The sequence below is a fragment of the Epinephelus moara genome, chromosome 21 (genome assembly GCF_006386435.1).
Source record: "Epinephelus moara isolate mb chromosome 21, YSFRI_EMoa_1.0, whole genome shotgun sequence".
NCBI lineage: Eukaryota > Metazoa > Chordata > Actinopteri > Perciformes > Serranidae > Epinephelus > Epinephelus moara.
In genome coordinates this window covers 31,135,801-31,149,416 of record NC_065526.1, presented here as the reverse complement: position 1 = coordinate 31,149,416, position 13,616 = coordinate 31,135,801, and the positions used below count along the sequence as shown (strand labels likewise).

General features: G+C 41.1%; 1 protein-coding gene and 5 non-coding genes across 7 annotated transcripts in view; 4 read left to right on the top strand and 2 right to left on the bottom strand.

The window, feature by feature from the left end:
- LOC126382647 (double-stranded RNA-specific editase B2-like) overlaps positions 1-13,616 on the top strand; it is a 48,778-nt gene that overhangs the window by 14,409 nt on the left and 20,753 nt on the right. The window contains exon 2 of one of the 2 annotated variants that reach the window (XM_050032639.1): positions 12,905-12,991. The exons of the other annotated variant lie outside the window; for it this stretch is intronic. Coding sequence (XP_049888596.1) covers positions 12,905-12,991 — 87 coding nt within the window. The remainder of the gene's footprint in view (positions 1-12,904; positions 12,992-13,616) is intronic. 2 annotated transcript variants of the gene reach the window in all.
- trnas-cga (transfer RNA serine (anticodon CGA)) lies at positions 1,109-1,190 on the bottom strand. The gene has a single exon. It is a non-coding gene; the product is annotated as a tRNA-Ser (tRNA).
- Positions 2,283-2,364, bottom strand: trnas-uga (transfer RNA serine (anticodon UGA)). Its single transcript has one exon. It is a non-coding gene; the product is annotated as a tRNA-Ser (tRNA).
- On the top strand, positions 5,603-5,684 carry trnas-uga (transfer RNA serine (anticodon UGA)). Its single transcript has one exon. It is a non-coding gene; the product is annotated as a tRNA-Ser (tRNA).
- Positions 7,089-7,171, top strand: trnas-uga (transfer RNA serine (anticodon UGA)). Its single transcript has one exon. It is a non-coding gene; the product is annotated as a tRNA-Ser (tRNA).
- trnas-uga (transfer RNA serine (anticodon UGA)) lies at positions 13,293-13,374 on the top strand. The gene has a single exon. It is a non-coding gene; the product is annotated as a tRNA-Ser (tRNA).

Genomic DNA, 13,616 nt, shown 5'->3' with positions numbered 1-13,616 from the left:
GCATCAGCTCCAGGCTCCTGAAGTCCTGCGCAGACCAACTGTGCGGGATAGCTGAAACCATTTTCAACCTGAGCCTGAGGCTGGGGAGAGTACCACAGCTGTTGAAGAAATCCTGCATGGTACCTGTGCCCAAGACTTCGCATCCCAATGACTTCAGCACCTTCATTAACATTGCACCTCATGAAGACTCTGGAGCGCCTGGTCCTGTCTCGTCTCCGCCCCGCAGTAGGCCCTTCAATGGACCCGCTGCAGTTTGCCTACCAGCCTGGCATTGGGGTGGACGACACCGTCATCTTCCTCCTGCATAGAGCTCTTTCTCACCTGGAGAAGTCCAGAAGCTCTGTGAGAATTAATCTGACTCTTTCCCCTTGACTGCTGTAACACTGGAATTTCTCAATTGTGGGATCAGTAAAGGTGTATCTTATCTTGTCTTATCTTATCTTCATGTGGATGCCACTTGACACGCACCGTCCACCCAAATGTCACTGAAGACCAAGTACACCCCCTTGGCAACAGTGCACCCTGATTGCAGTGGCCCTCCTAGCATGACATGCATCATATCACACCACCATAACTGCTCAGGTATGGCCCAAGGAATGAGACAAAGAGCTCAAGGCATCGACTGAGCCACAAATTTCCCAGATCCCAATCTGATCAAGCATTCATGGGAAAGACCGGTTCTCCAGAAGTACAGTGTCAATGCCTTGACAGGTCAGAGGCAAGTCCAATCCACAGTGGAGCCTTTGACCTGTTGAGTCATGGACATAGGAATCTATGGGTGTTCCGTGCTGTCTGGCACCAAGATGATGGCAGTGGATCCTTTGAGTCCACTGGGCTGTGAGGTGGGGTACTGGCACATCCAAAAGAAGCATGATCAGATTGGGATCTGGGGAATTTGAAGGCCAGGTCGATGCCTTGAGCTCTTTGTCCCATCCATCTTACCTTTCCTGAGCATGTTTTTGCAGTGTGGCGGAGATCACTGTCCTCCTGTGGGGCACTGCCATTGGGTGCATTTCAAGTGGCATCCACACTAATACCAGGACAGAAGATTTCTAAGCATAATAATACATTTTAAACTCTCAAACATAACTGAAGTTTTGGCTTCACTCGCTGTGAGCAGGGTTTGAACCTGCGAGGGGAGACCCCATTGGATTTCGAGTCCAACGCCTTAACCTCTCGGCCATCACAGCTGTTTTAAAAATTCATCATCCTGGTTTTCTCAAAATGTATGTAATGACCTGTATACCAATCAGCCATAACACTAGAACCACATACAGGTGAAGAGAATAACATTGATCATCTCATTGCAATGCAATGTTCTGCTGGGGAACCTCAGGTCCTGGCATTCATGTGGATGTCCCTTGACACACACCATCCACCCAAATGCCATTAAAGACCAAGTACACCCCCTTGGCAACAGCGCACCCTGATTGCAGTATGTATGTAAGGTGAAGAGACTAACATTCATCATCTCATTACAATGCAATGTTCGGCTGGGGAACCTGGTATTCATGTGGATGCCACTTGACACACACCATCAACCCAATGGCACCATCCACACAATGGCCCTTCAAGTAGGACAATGCATTACATCATACTGCAAAAACTGCTTAATAATGGCCCGAGGATTGTGACAAAGAGCCCAAGGCATCAACCATGCCTCAAAGTCCCCAGATCTTAATCTGACTGATCATCCATTAGACGTAGCAGTACCCTGGATGTCCTGTGTTTATGCCTCGGCAGGTGAGAGAGAGGTCTGATTCATAGTAGGGCCATGGACAAAGGAATGTGGGGGTTTTCAGTGGTGTCTGGCATTAAGGGATTGGCGGTGGATCCTTTGAGCCCTCTGGGTTGCGAGGTGGGCCATTGGCACGTCCCATGGAAGCTCAGTCAGATTTGGATCTGGGTGATATGGAGGCCAGGTCAATGAGTTAAGCTCTTTGCCACATTCCTCTGATCTTTACTGAGTAGTTTTTGCAGTGTGGCATTTAGCGTTGTTCTGCTGGGGGGACCACTGCCATAGGGTAGTGCTGTTGCCATGAGGGGATGTACTTGGTCTGCAATGGTGTTTGTGTAGATAATGCATGTCAAGTAGTATCCACATGAATGCCGGGACCCAAGGTTTTCCAGCACGGCATTGTATTTTACAAGATGATCAAAGTTATTGAACCCTTTTGTCACATTGGATTTTTACAGTTTTTGTGATGTGCCACTTGTAGGCAACTGTAATATAGTATACAAGAGTCACTTTACACAGAAACAAGGTTGCCATTGTCAAACAACGCTGTGAGCAGGGTTCGAACCTACGCGGGGAAACCCCATTGGATTTCAAGTCCAACGCCTTAACCACTCGGCCATCACAGCACATACACATTGAAAGTTTATAGTAGCTAAATTCTGAGCTTTCATTTAACTGTGGCACATGACAGTGTCGGACAACAAGGGCCTGTCTCACAGGTACAACTGACAACTTTACATGATCTAGCGAAGTTGTCAAGGTGTCAACCAAACAGCCGAGATTGCTTGAGTATGCTGTCTCAAACTTAGGAGCAGTTTGTGTGTGGCGTGAGAGAGAGGCAAACCAAAAACAACAGATATGTGATTTGAGCATGACTTCAAAAGCTATACTGTTAAAAATTAATCTGCTGATCGTGGGAACTGTCAGGGAAGGGACAGACAGCTATGCTACATTATTTGGTAACCACCAATAATAGCACATGTGCATATGGTATGGGTCCAGATCAAGTAAAACGAAGTAGTGTAAACATAACTTCATACTCAAAGATCAAATTACTGTTGGAAAGATCCTTGTTGCATGATGACATTTCCAGCAAGCTTGCTTTTTCTGTACTCCCCGTGGGGAAAAAAACCTCAGGTATTCTTAATATTCTGTTTCCAATGTATTGTTTTTCCTTTGGAGACAAGCTGAAGTCAGCTGTTGACAGATTTCTGCATATGGTTATCTGCTCCAGGCACACTACTGCAAGTGTTTACATTACATAACCTATACTGCCATATAAAGCCCCATGCTAACATAAGAGAAACAAAAATTTTGTTTCCGGTGTTGTAAATTTCCATTCAGATTTTGGATGGTAATCCTACTGGAACATGTCTTGTTGTATTCCGAAGCTTTTATTGGTATTTTTTCATGGTAGATCGTGCTGCCTGACATAGCTACAGGCTAATGTCAGGTAAACATGTAATTTTGGTTGCTGACCAATCATTGCAGACTGGGTTTTTTGGGAGGGGGGCTTACAGAGATAGGCACTACAATGGAGCCTTCTCAGATGGACTGTGAATTGTGCATGGTCCAGCACAGACAGGATGAGGAAGTTTTGCCTTTTTTTAACCATCAAAGCCTGTAAACATGTTCTAATAGCAACCTTATCTCCTAATGCATTTGTATGTTACTAAGCTGCTGTTTTAGTTACATTCTTGTGGCACCATAATGGTTGGTTTATGTTCAGAGACAAAGCTTCTTTCAGAAGAGAAAACATTACATTAATGTACTGCGTAGGCTCTGCAAGGAGGAGGGTGGGCGTACGTTAAGTAATAACATTTTTTCAACTTGTCAGAAACGTTAATTAAGGACATATTTGGGGCTTTAAATTAGTTGTAAATAAACATCATTTCTAGGAGACATGGCTGCTAGTAGAAACTCAAAATACAAGTATGAACCTGAAATTGAGCATAATGGCTCCTTTTTAATGTTGCTGTTTCAACCAGTGTGGGGGAGTCTTCTTTAAATTTTGAGTTCATTTCAGTTTTGCTTGGGTAGGCTTAGCAGGGTTTGACATCTTCCAGCCCTGTTAGGGGAAAATGCTGTTTTCTGCAGCAACACCTGTAGATTCATAATTTGCAAACATAGCTTTTAGTAGGGTGACTAAAAATAAAACATTTTACTGCGTTAATACTTTTGTTTTTTACCTTGAAATATTCAGATTTCAAAGCAACAAGGCATTGATAAAGAGGTCTTCTCATATAAACACCATAAAAGAAAATGATGTAATAAGTAAGAAGGGTCTAGGAAATTAGTATTAAATAATAAGAAAATAATAAACATCTACTATTACAAATATCATTACTGCTAGTGAGGCAGTCGATAGAGAAATTATTCCAAAAAGTTTCCGTATTTCTTTGCCCTTGAGGAAAGACAGTCCACATTACAAGTAAATGAAACTGCTTGCCATTAATTACGCTTAGCAAATGAGATTATCCACAGCTGTCAGACCACACACACACACCGGACAGCGAGCGGGTGCTTCTCACTTCCCCCCTGCCATGCCTAATTTCATTATTCTATTAAATAAGGTTCATTAACAGCGGCTGGATGGAGAAACTTCACTTCTAAGGTTTGATAAACACAAGCGCTGTGGAATATGAAGCCATGCAATCTTCCTGTTCTCATTTCTGCTCAGCTCTTTTGTCTCTGTTCTCTCTCATCCAGCACATTATAGTTTTTTCGCTCCAAGTAACTGTTCTGTCAAGCATTAATCAGCATTTATTTGTACTTTCTGCTGTCAGTAATGCCTACACTAGATGTGCAACATGAGGAGAAAGATAAAAGAGTAAGTAAAGTAAAAGAAAATGCAGGCTGAAGCTGGATGTGTGCATCAAGAAGGAAGCTGTGATGGCTGAGTGTTTAAGAGGTTGGATTTGAAATTACATTGTGAACTTTAACTTTGTAGAGGTCCAAACTAACGGACAATGTTCTGACCTTTTAGCTGCACCAGATTAATGCTTGAACATAAATACAATTTAAAAAAAAAAAAAAAAAGACTTGGGGGCAGTAGTTGTATTGTAAGTAAACAGTGTCAGTTGTACTTGTAGTCTGTGATGGCTCAGAGCTTCTCCACGATGAATTCAGCAAGTGACTATGGACTCTGTTGCATACTTTTCCTGGCTGTTTATGCTCACTTTGAGGATGTTTATACCTGGTACCAACATGCGTTTCTGTGATCCAAACACAAGTGGAAAGAACTCATTGCCGTTCACACCTGTGTCTATCATGTGTCTCCAGCTGATCACTTGTTCGGATTTCGTTACTGCCTGAGTCACATATGCTAGAAGATCAAAGGGCCCCTCACACAGTTATTACATCCAGAGATACAGCCAGAGATGTTATTGTCAGCAAAAATGGACATGTCATAGGGCATAGGGCACGACAATGGTGGGCAAGTTTTATGGTGCCACTGTGCTGCCACCAAAACAACAACCACGTGCTGCATTGAGGGTATAGACCACATCAGGGATGCATCAGGATGTATTCGTGTTTACACTGCCAAGGATATGTGGTCAGATGTGTCCCAAATCACCTCAGCAAGTGGTTTGAGTGATTGGATCAATGCGTTTTGATGGTCATTCACACTTATATTCATTGCTGTCCACTTGTGATTGGATCACCCCAACACATATGTTCATACAGAGGAAACAGGGCCTTTCTGTAAGTGTGCAAGTTTGTGTAACATACTTAAACTGTCAGAACATAACCACAGCCACTGGAGAAACTAGTGCTAGTTACACCCTAGTCACATGACCCTCATCATACATGTCTTACCGGTCTCTCCTGAAACCAATGCAACTAACGGGAGGAGCTTTTCAGGCTGTGATGGCCGAGTGGTTAAGGCGTTGGACTTGAAATCCAATGGGATTTCCCCGCGCAGGTTCGAACCCTGCTCACAGCGTAGTTTGACAATGTCAACCTTATTTCTGTGTTAAGTGACTACATTACAGTTGCCTTCAAGTGGCACATCACACAACAAAAACTGGAAAAATCCAAGGAATCTGACAAAAAGGGTTCAAAGGGTCAACCTGGCCCCCAGATTTTTCATACTGTGTGTGCTGACAGAGAATGCTTTGAATTAAGAATCATCCCATGTAGTTGTCAGGCAGGAAAACTAATGGTACAAAAAAACAAAACAAAGATGTGTTCTTGAGCCTTCCCTCAGCAGATGCAGCTATACACTGATCAGCTACAATATCAAAACCACTGACATCTGAACTTAATAACTTTGATTATCTTGTAAAATACAATGCTGCGCTGGGAAACCTTGGGTCCCGGCATTCATGTGGATGCCACTTGACATGCACTATCCACCCAAACACCATTGCAGACCAAGTACATCCCCTCATGGCAACAGCACTACCATATGGCAGTGGTCCTCCCAGCAGGACAACGCTAAGTGCCACACTGCAAAAACTACTCAGTAACGATCAGAGGAATGTGGCAAAGAGCTTAACGCATTGACCTGGCCTCCATATTCCCAAGATACAAATCTGACTGAGCTTCTGTGGGATGTGCCAGTGCCCCATCTCGCAACCCAGAGGGCTCAAAGGATCCAATGCCAATCCCTTAATGCCACACACCACTGAAAACCCCCAGATTCCTATGTCCATGGCCCAACAGGTTAGAGGCCCTACTATGAATCAGACCTCTCTGTCACCTGTCGAGGCATGAACACAGGACATCCAGGCAGGGGTGAAAGTAAGCTGGTACGGTCCGGTACTGCATACCACTAAAAGATTCAGTGGCGGTGCACAATATCAGGAAGAGGAGAGAGCGGCTGCCTGCTAAAGCCCACATTCAGAACCAGTCACGGCCGCACTTTAGGCCAGAAAATAGATCTGCTAGCAATATATGCAGTTTTAAACACCACTTTGTCTGTGCATTAATTGCTTTTAACTCGCTCTGAATTGCTTCTGAAACATCCGTGCTGTGTTTTGGTCCATGCTGGACGGAGCCTTGCTGCCTGGACATCATTCGCTGTGAGCAGGGACATCTCCCTCAGGACAAACAATAAATGAAACCAACGAAATTCCACACATTCTTGTGGATGGCTCAAACGCTGTCAGCGTGATTTAAATATCTGTGATTGTTTTTAAGGTTTCATACATGCCAGCACCCAAACATTACAACAAATATTTTACTATACACATTGTCTTACTTGAAGGTCCACTGTGCCCCTCTGTGGATTGGACTTGCCTCTGAGCTGTTGATGCATTAACACAGTACTTTAAGAGTACTGGTCTGTCTCACAAATGCTTGATCAGATTGGGATCTGATCTCTTTGACTGGAGCAGCTTTTCAGGCTGTGATGGCCGAGTGGTTAAGGCGTTGGACTTGAAATCCAATGGGGTTTCCCCCACGCAGGTTCAAACCCTGCTCACAGCGATTGAGGAAGAGAAAAATTTCTTTGTTTGCCTTCTCTCTCTGTAACATTGGTGTAGCAACAGTGCAAAACCAATAAAGTCTTCTCACAATGTATGAACTGAACCTCCCAGGCTGAAAAAATGAAGCCAGTTCCTTGAATGGCTTCAGAAGCAAGCCAACCCCCACAAACCCACATGTTAAAAGCCTGGTACAAAACACAGCTTTGGTCTCTGTAGCTAATTTAAATATTAATGACAACTGTACAGGGGTTGCATTTTTACAGAACTAGCCTGTTTAGATTTTATTAAGGTTTTAAGATAAACATGATTGAGGGCATGGTCACTTTGAGTGACAGGCTGTCTGCCAGGCGTCTTCACAGACTGTTAGTTGTGAATTTTACGTGTTCTGGTAAGAAATAACACCAATAAATAACTACCATTTTAAGTCCAAATAGACATCAACAAAAAGCAAAGTAGTTTTCAACCAACATATTTGCCCTCATTTTATTTATTTTTTTTACATTGGTCCAACTTGACTGATAGAGTGCATTATTTGCTGAACAGTTCTCAAGTCTTGGTACTTTTTTCAACCAAAAACCCTCACATCACCTGTGTTGCACAACAGCAGCTGTGATTTCATCTCTAAATTGCTGCACAAACCCATTTTTTTGCAGATTTGCTTGCGAAGAAGATTACAGGTAGATTAGGCAAAAAATGTGTCATGTTGCAACCTGGTTAACCTCTACTTAAATCAAGTGTAAACTCCAATACTGCAATTCACAAATGGGTGTGAGTTAATGAAGTGCTCCTTGAATGAGAGTGAGTGTGTGTTTACGAGCGAGGGGAAAACAGAGTGAGAGATGAATGAAAAAGTGAAAATGACAGAGAGTGTGGGAAGGTGCGAGGAGCTTAGCCGATGGTACGCAAAGACAAACACAGTTATTATCTTTTTCATCCCAAAATAAATGGCCCCATTAGCTGTGATGGTGCAGGTCATTAAAACACCTCCAACCTTCACCTGCCGCTGCCTTCAGAAGCTCCAGACTCACATCATTACATTCACAGCCCGTCTCACAGCTCTCGCTCATATCTACCCACCACTTAATGGCATCACACGCCTAATATAACTGCAAGGTGCAAGGTTAATGCACAATAGTTTAGTGTGCACTCTTCATTTTTCTAATGACTTTTAGTTTGCATTGCAGTGCCCTCCAGAATCACCAGTCACTGGAGGTAAAAATGGGCCAAACAGGCAGTAAAACTAACCACCAGAAAAACATGCATTTTATAGTGATTGTTTCAGGAGTAAAACTTACTTAATACCAATAAGTTGGGTTTTTTTCAAAAGCAATTTTACCATTCCACAGTTTCCGTGAGATTTATTCAAATTTGATGAGTAGTGCAACAGCTTGACATAGTTTTTCCTCAACTGATTTAATTTGATTTATGTATTCTACAGCTCAATTTTGTTGGTACTCTTGGTAATACTGGAATTTAAAACACTTTCTCAACTCGGTAAAATAAAAATTAATTATTTATCCCATGATGCTACACAATGTGTCTGGAAACAATTGTAACTAATATACCAGGGCAATAAAATAATAATGTCCCAAAATGGCTCATTATATTAATGTTGGTCCATAATATATTTTACTTGCAGCAGGCAACCATTAATATTTCATAAACAATAGACATCAAATATAATTGCCACTGCAGCCCATATTTCTCTGTGTTTATGTTTATGTGTGGAGGATATTCTGCCCCACATGAACTGCTAAACTAAAGCTGGTTAATGATGGCAGGGCAAGAGATAAATCTAACTGGGGATAAATGGGGCCACTGGTTCAGGGGCCAACAGGGATCATCAGGTGATCTATTACTGTGTTGGAGCTGCACGTGTTTCCTGAAGCTGAACCCCCAAAATCAAAAGATGTAGAAGATATAGTAAATTGTTGGGTTTGTGGAAGGCAGGAAAGGTCTGCATGTAAAAAGTAGGTGTTTGAGAATGGAAAAAAGTGTATAATTTTTTTTTACCAACTTAGTTTTCAATACACTTTTGGTTTTCAGTGATTGGTTACTACAGTAAATTACAAATTTTCCCTCTTTTTGAAGCCCTGATGGAGGGATACATCGTAGTATTGGAATCAGAAGGGGTTTTCACTTACAAGGAATTTGCTTTGGTATTTTGGTGTATACCTAAAAAAAAATACAACAAATATAAAGAGGAATAAAAAATAAGGCAAGTACTGCAACAAAAAAATTTCAAGAAAAAAATATGACTAAGTTACTTTAAAAAAAAAAAAGTACTATAGCATAGCAAATATGTACAATAAAGCCTTTTATAGCTGTAATGAAATTAAAGTTTGGTGTCAGGACAAAGCACCTGCAAAAAACCTACACACCTCTACAAGGTATGTCGATGCATTTCTACACTGAAAAGGGACTGTGAGTTTTGTTCAGGGGTGGGAGGGAACTGTACACATGCATGCACAAACATAAATGCTACATCCAGCAATATTCTATCAATTCATAGAGGAAATGATTAGCCTGGAACAACAAAGTAGTAATAAGCATAAAGAGCTGCGCACTTAACATCAGTCCAAAAACTTCTTAATTCTGGTGCGGTAGTCAGAGATGAAAGTCAAAAAGCAGAAAAGGACTCGCACACAGAAAACAAATGTAGACTGAGAGTCTTAATGAAAGATCATTTTACTGGGGATCTTCACAGACAAACAAGCAGCAAACGTTTCAGTCCTCAAGGGACTATCGTCAGTGCATATAATGAGAGGTCCTAGTGGCATGGTTCTTATAGTGTAGTCTTCTCAATCAAACTTGATTGGGCACACCTGGAGCCTCTCACAGAGGGCAGGTAATCAATTAGAGGTACCAGCACTGTGTCACACATCACACCATTACAATATACATATATACAAACAGCCTTGGACAAGGAGCTCAAAGGTGAATAAGTACATCAACAGATATACATCTGTACTCTAGCGTGGGGACTATTAGGGTCAGACTAGTGCACACAGACAGACCTACAAAAAGCAAGACATTTCTAATTCTTCATTTAGCCCACTGGGTTGTAAGGTTTTTAAATAGTAAATGTATTTGCATTCACATTGTAGAAGCATTTGGTCCACACTGCCACCACGACGTTTGGGAATTATCATGTCAATGCCACAAAATATCAGATCAGAGAGAGAATGATTTCCATCAGCAACAAAGAGGAACAACAAAGACATAGAACAATTATTCACCGTTGCATCGTATCACTTGAAATACAATGCTCTGGGCATGATTTGCATTGAGTGCACCCCCACACTTGGGTGGCTACAGCAGGAATAGACACCATTGTGTTAATTACACACAACTACCAAAAACATGTCAGAAATATTTCGCCGCTGTGATGCTTCGGATGTCATAGTTTGGAAGTTTGTCTCTCGCTTCTCCTTTCTCATCATCTTTTGCTTAGCCATGCAAGAGGAGGACTGTGAGCTTATTGTTTGGTGTCTGACGTGTCTCTGTTCCACAGGGCAATCATTTAAGGTACCATGATCTCCTAATTTGATGTAGTGACAATCTGGAAAAGACAGAAATGTTTTGTATTCTAGTCCCTGCATAATACAGATGATTCTGTGACATGACTTTGACACCTAAAAGTCAAAAAGTTCTTATATCTGAACATGTATTAGCTCCACCAATACTGGATTTTTGAGGCTGATACTGACATTGATATGTAGGAGAATAATAGCTGTAATGATCAGCTGATAGTAAATTCTTTTACACAAATACATAACATAAATAACAATCTTTGTACGGATCCCTTAAACTTGTTTTTTCAATACCTCTCTCATTAAAAAACTACATTATGTAGTGTTGACATTTTGTTTCCTAAATTACTTTAAATTTAGTTCAGAATTTCTCTACTGTAATTTCTTATTACTTATCAGCAGACTGATACTGATATAGCTGCAATTATTCAATACGGAGCAATATTTTGGTTTACCTGCTTTATAGTTTTTGCTCTAGTTGTTATTATTGAAGCAATGGGAAACATTAAGGCATATTTATTTTGTATTTATACAGGTCAAACTGAGCCAATGTCTTCCAAATCCTTCCGCTGAATCATATAAAGTATCTGTTGACATGTCTCCTAGTACGTGTTAGTAAAACTTACATCTGTATGTTCAGGGTTAGAAATATGCAGGGTTTGGTCTTTGGCAGTATTGGTCACTTAGATTATATTTGTCAGAGAATATTTTCCAAAAGCTTTCACTCTGACCTCTCACCATTTCCTTTGAGCTCACTTTATTCTGAGTAGCCTCAAGTTAGATTGTCCAAATGTGATTCTCCAAACCCTTTCACATCTGACCGAAACCTATGAACCCATCGTTGCACTTTTCACTGATCAAAAGCAGATCAATAGAACTATCTCTGAAGAGCGATTGGAAAGGATGTGAATAAAGATGAAAACCACCAAATCTAGGGAAACATGGTTATGTGTGACAAAATGTGAATACTGTCCAAGTATGAAAAGGTCAACAGGTTCTCTAACCCATACAACCACATAGGTCATATGCTCCCACAGTCTACAGGAATGTTTTGTCAATAAGTGCCCCTACTGGTGGATGACAGATTAGCTTGTATATGACCATTAATGGTCACAGTATTATACACATAGTTAACATTGTGAAACGGTCACAGTTGCACCAAAACTAAGTGGTTAGCATTAAGCAATAAAACTCCTTGGTGTCGTTAAGAAAAAAGGGGCACGGTGTGAATACACTTACATTAATTACATTTTTTCTAAGGTATCACAACGCTACGTATCTCATATCATGCTATAAGTCACATACATCACATGGCATACATCACATCATGTGACATGACTTACTGCATTACATTGTTTAAATGACTCAATGTTGATTTTGGTTTTACATGGGACACGAACACCAGTCTCCTGAATGACAGTACTGTGTTTGTTTGACGCATCCACGTAAAAGTGCATGTTGTCACTCTTTATACTCCATCACCTGACTTCTATAGTATAGAATAATATAGAATAATTACTACAGCCACTATACATCGCTGCCTAACAAAAACAAAAATGTAAATATCAAAATTTGTACTTGTAAAACCAACCTATGTGATGGTGTTTTGGAGGAAAATGGTAGAATATTTTCCTTTACAGCCTACCTGATTGAAAAAAACACACTATGAATGCCTGTCTTTGTGAAACCCTCAAACCACTCACCAAATCTGTCGAAATCTAATGAAAAACGATTGTGCTCAATTCAACAACTGTGTGACTGGGTTAATAAGACAAAGCTTTAGGTCCCTCGATGCTTCCTGTCTGAAAACGTCAGTCCTTATCACCGACACCTTTCAATTACCCCGGCTGGCTCCAAGCCCCTTTTCTGTTTGTTTTCACTCCGTTCATTTAAGTGGGAACTCTAATGGCCCTCCAGGCCTCACACATTACATTTGCACTATCACCATAAATGTGTTTACCTCAGTCCATTTCATTACTTTTATGGTTGGGTGTGAATACAAAACTATGCAGTGTAAGAGTTCAGAAGTGTGACAGTAATTGGGCTCATTTTACAAACTCAAAAATATCAAAGATGAGTTGTTTTTTTTATATGTAAGTAAGGGTGAAATACTGCATCTGTCAGTGTAATGTATATGATGTTGTGTCATGCTATGGAGAAAATGCTCAATGATTTGATGTATTTATGACGCTGTTTTTCAGGACGAAGCAACATATTATCAACCTTTATCAGTCCCATAAGACACTGGGATACTGGACCATCTTCAGCCGAGGATGCAGACAATTCAAGTAAATCTTTTGTATCCCTTTTGCACTCTGACAATGTGTTTTTCTGCCAATATAACTAAAGATTTGAAAGATTATGATGACCACAATACCACAGGGGCTAAGTAACCAAGACACACTATATGTTGAAATTTGGCCTTTCTGTAAGTGTGCAAGTTTGAGTAACATACTTATACTGTAAGAACATAATCACAGCCACTGGAGAAACTAGTGCTAGTTACACCCATAAGTCACATGACCCTCATCATACATGTCTTACCGGTCTCTCCTGAAACCACTGCAACTAAGTGGAACAGTTTTTCAGGCTGTGATGGCCGAGTGGTTAAGGCGTTGGACTTGAAATCCAATGGGGATTCCCCGCGCAGGTTCAAACCCTGCTCACAGCGATTGAGAAAGAGAAACCTTTCTTTGTTTGTCTTCTCTATGTGTTACATTAGAGGAGCAACAGTGCAAAACTAATAAAGTCTTCTCACACGGTATCAACGGAAACCTCCAGGGCTGAAAAATGAAGCCAGTTCCTTGAATGGCTTCAGAAGCAAGCCAGCCCCCACAAACCCACATGTTAAAAGCCTGGTACAGAAAACAGCTTTGGCTTATTACATTTACTACATTTCATCTTTTGAAGTTT